At 46.5% G+C, this 3,836-nt stretch overlaps 1 protein-coding gene across 2 annotated transcripts in view; it reads right to left on the bottom strand.

The window, feature by feature from the left end:
- LOC105509486 (putative protein SSX6) overlaps positions 1 to 3,836 on the bottom strand; it is a 47,977-nt gene that overhangs the window by 43,288 nt on the left and 853 nt on the right. The window contains exon 2 of one of the 2 annotated variants that reach the window (XM_011938732.1): positions 2,427 to 2,515. The exons of the other annotated variant lie outside the window; for it this stretch is intronic. Coding sequence (XP_011794122.1) covers positions 2,427 to 2,495 — 69 coding nt within the window. The 5' untranslated portion in view covers positions 2,496 to 2,515. The remainder of the gene's footprint in view (positions 1 to 2,426; positions 2,516 to 3,836) is intronic. 2 annotated transcript variants of the gene reach the window in all.

Here is a 3,836-nt window from a genome sequence, read left to right as displayed (position 1 = left end):
AGAGAAAGTTTGAGTGGTCAGGAAAGAAGATGAAACCAGCCACAACACTCCCTTAAGCCAGAGTCTAATTCAGAGCAAGACCCAAACTCTCTTCCAGTCCACGAAAGCTGAGAGAGGTGAAGAAGCTACAGAGGAAACGTGTGAAACTAGCAGAGGTTGGTTTGTGAGGTTTAAGGAAAGAAGCCGTCTCCATAACATAAAAGTGCAAGGTGTAGCAGCAAACCCTGATGGAGAAGCTGCAGCAAGTTATCCAGAAGATCTAGCTAAGATCACTGTTGAAGGTGACTACACTAAACAACAGATTTTCAATATAGATAAAATAGCCTTCTGTTGGAAGGTGACGCCATCTAAAACTTTCATAGCTAGAGAGGATTGACTCCAACTTTGAAAGAAGTTCTACTGTGGGTAAAATGCTGTCCAATAGCATCACATACTACAGAGATGTGCTTCATGAAAGGGAGAGCTAATCGATGTGGCAAATTTCATTGTCGTCTTCTTTTAAGAAACTGCCACAGCCACTCCACCCTTCAGCAACCACCACCTTGATCAGCCAGCAGCCATCAACACCGAGGCAAGACCCTCCACCAGCAAAAAGAGTGTGACTCACTGAAGGCTCAGAAGATTGTTAGCATCTTTAACAATGAATTATTTTAAAATTAAGGTATGTACATTTTTAGACATAACGCTATTGCACACTTAGTAGACTACACTGTGGTGTAAACATAATGTTTTTATGCACTGCGAAACAAACAAGAAACAACGTGTGTGACTCACTTTATTGTAGTGGTCTGGAACCGAACCTGCAGTATCTCTGAAGTACACCTGTATTGGGTATCAGGCATTGAGCTGAGTAAGCTATGATCTCAGGTCATCACAGACAGAACTGCTTTAGCACCTTTCATGTCATCAGGCTTTCTAGATTTAATTTAATACCTCCAAACAATCTATTAACTATGATTCTTTATTCCCATCTTATGGACTAGGAATCTGGAGCTGAGAAAATTTGGAAGACTTGCCCCAAGTCACGTGGTTTTTTATATGACTGTCAACTCCAGTCTGTGTCTCTGGAAGTCACGTCTAACATCTCATCTGGAGCTGGGCGAGCTCCTCAGCCCAGCCTGGACCCAGGCTTGTTTGGGATCCATGCCACACACCCAGTCCCGACACCTGAACATAGCCAGGGAAGCCAGAGGGGTTATTCCTGAATTGTTTCCTCTTACCAGATCTCTTGTTAATCTTCTCAGAGGTACTTGGTTTTCCCGGGGGGCATGGCTGTTTCCCATCGTTCTGTGGGCCAGATGCTTTTGCCACTCCCTTCGAATCGTTGCCTTCCTCTGCTGGCTTCTTGAGCATGATTTTTATAATGTGAAGGTCACAGAAAAACAGTATCAGTCACATTTCTATAGTGCTTTAGAGCTTGCAAAGCGTCTTCACATGCATTACCTTAATCAATTTTCTCAACAATGCTGGGAGAGTCACACTTACCTAAATAAGGAGAAACCTGGGAGGTTAGAAGGGAAAGGAATGGCCTAAACGAATGGGGTTTCCAGGGCTAGAATGCTCATCTTCACACTCTTTCAAGACTGACATTTGTGCAAAAAGCAGAAATCTCCATGTAATTGAGAGTATGGTGTACAGAAGTTTTGTAGAATAGCATTCTAAGAATTCACAAGGTCTACAAAAGGAAGAGCTTCTGTAAAATACAAGGGATCCCAATATAAGCTTGTAGACTGCTGCTGGGAGAGTAAATGTAAAGACATAGAGAGGGGACAAAACGCTGCTGGGAAAGATGATGTGGGGCGATGAATACTTGGAAGAGAGAGGGAAAGAAACGGTTTCCTGAAATTAATCTAGACATCAAAGAAAGCAGTACCAGATATGGCATACCACCCTACTGAGGCACCAACACTGAATGTGGAATTCAGTGAGGTGGTACCCACACCAATTCTGGTTGCATTGGGATGTGTCACTGACCAACAATATTAAGCTAGTCTTTTATTTTTGTGTTTTTGTTTTCTTTTGATTTTGTTTTGAATGTCTGCCATTCAACTGGAGTTGCTTCCTGTGTGCTGGATCTGGGAAGTGGGGATGATAATCCATCCTGGTTGATGCCGTGGTTAACTGAGACAACATGGGGACCTTCCCTAGCTTCTCCCCTACCATACAGTAGGACTTTAATACTGCTGGCTGGCTCTCTTCCCACCTTGCAGAATGGAGTGAGAGTCACCAAATGTAGTGCATGGCCACAGACTTGTCTCCAGGGATGCTAGGTGATGACAGAGCGAGGGTGGGAGGCTCCCAAGGGTCCAGATCTCCCCCAAGACCCTGCTCCTTGTCCCCAGTACCTCTGTCCTCCCCTCCTCAGAAACCTGGTCACCCTACTCTGTCCCCTGGACCACTGCTCTGTCCCTTCCAGGTCACGTCACCTTGCTTCTCTTCTCTGATTTTTTAGCACCAACCCTGGGTCTCTTTGCAAAGGCGTTGTCTCGATTCATGGCACCGGGAGCAGTCTGACCTGCAAGAGAAACAGCCTGAGTCTTTCCAGTCCTGTGGAGGGAGAAATCAGTGAAGGCCGGCCACACTCAGTCACCTGGAATCAGGTGTTGCATTTCTGCATCCCGGGCTTATCTGTCCGTGGGTAAAGACATGGGGAGAAGTCAGATGAAAACAGGGAGCCAGGGGTCTCTGGGAGAAATACTGATTGGGGATGACAGGTTCGATGGGCATAGCAGCCTTGAGTCTTTGGGGGGGGATTGGCTAATGTTGTTAGTAGTTTCCCTGGGGCCAGGCTTACCCTGAAAGATGTACAGACCCTTGTTGGGGAGGCAGGGACGTGACTGTGTAATTTTATTCAGTGGGGGCATTCTGACACCCCCACTCAATAACTAAAGGAAGGGAAGTGAGTCCCAGAGGCAACATGGTTTCTCTGGTGATGGATCTGATCAGGCAGAGGGATGGGGGGTTCTGTTCTGTTGAAGAGAAACGATCATCGCTAATATGAAAGGATTTAGAGGCTATTACTGGGTTATTTGTAAATTATTAGAAGGAAGAGAGCTAGAATCTCGGAGACTACAAGAGCCCTCCATCACTTAGAGAGAATGAGGGGCATTTCAATTTGCAGCAATCGGCCAGGCTCGGTGGCTCATGCCTGTAATCCCAGCATTTTGGGAGGCCGAGGTGTGCAGATCACTTGAGCCCAGGAGGTCAAGACCAGCCTGGGAAACACAGCAAAACCCCCATCTCTACAAACACAAACAAACAATAAAGAAAAACACACAGAAAATTAGCTGGAGGTGGTGGCTCAGGCCTGTAACATCTCAGCACTTTGGCAGGCCAAGGGGGGCAGATGACTTGAGTCCACGAGGTCGATACCAGCCTAGCTAACCTAGCGAAACCCTCTACTACAAAAAAAAAAAAAAATTACATAAAAAATATTAGTGGGGGCAGGGTGGTGCATGCCTGTAGTCCCGAGGCTGAGGCAAGAGGATCTCTGGAGCCCAGGAGGTCGAGGCCAGCCTGGCCAACATAGCAAAATCCCATTTCTACCAACAACAATAACAACAAAATAATAGCATGGGTGAGGTGGCTCCTGCCTGTAGTTCCAAGGCCGAGGTGGGAGGATCGCTTGAGCCCAGGAGGTCAAGATCAGCCCGGCCAACATAGTGAAGCCCCCTCTCTACTAAAAACAACAACAACAACAACAAACTAGCAGGGGCCGAATGGCACACACCTGTAGTCCTGAGGCCAAAGTGGGAGGATCGCTTGAGCCCAGGAGGTTGAGGCCAGCCTGGCCAACATAGTGAAACGGTTTCTACTAAAAAAAAAAAAAAAAAAAA

Source organism: Colobus angolensis, unplaced genomic scaffold, assembly GCF_000951035.1.
Source record: "Colobus angolensis palliatus isolate OR3802 unplaced genomic scaffold, Cang.pa_1.0 Scaffold176, whole genome shotgun sequence".
Lineage (NCBI taxonomy): Eukaryota > Metazoa > Chordata > Mammalia > Primates > Cercopithecidae > Colobus > Colobus angolensis.
The sequence above is the reverse complement of the archived record's forward strand: the minus strand, read 5'-3'. Positions and strand labels throughout refer to the sequence as shown.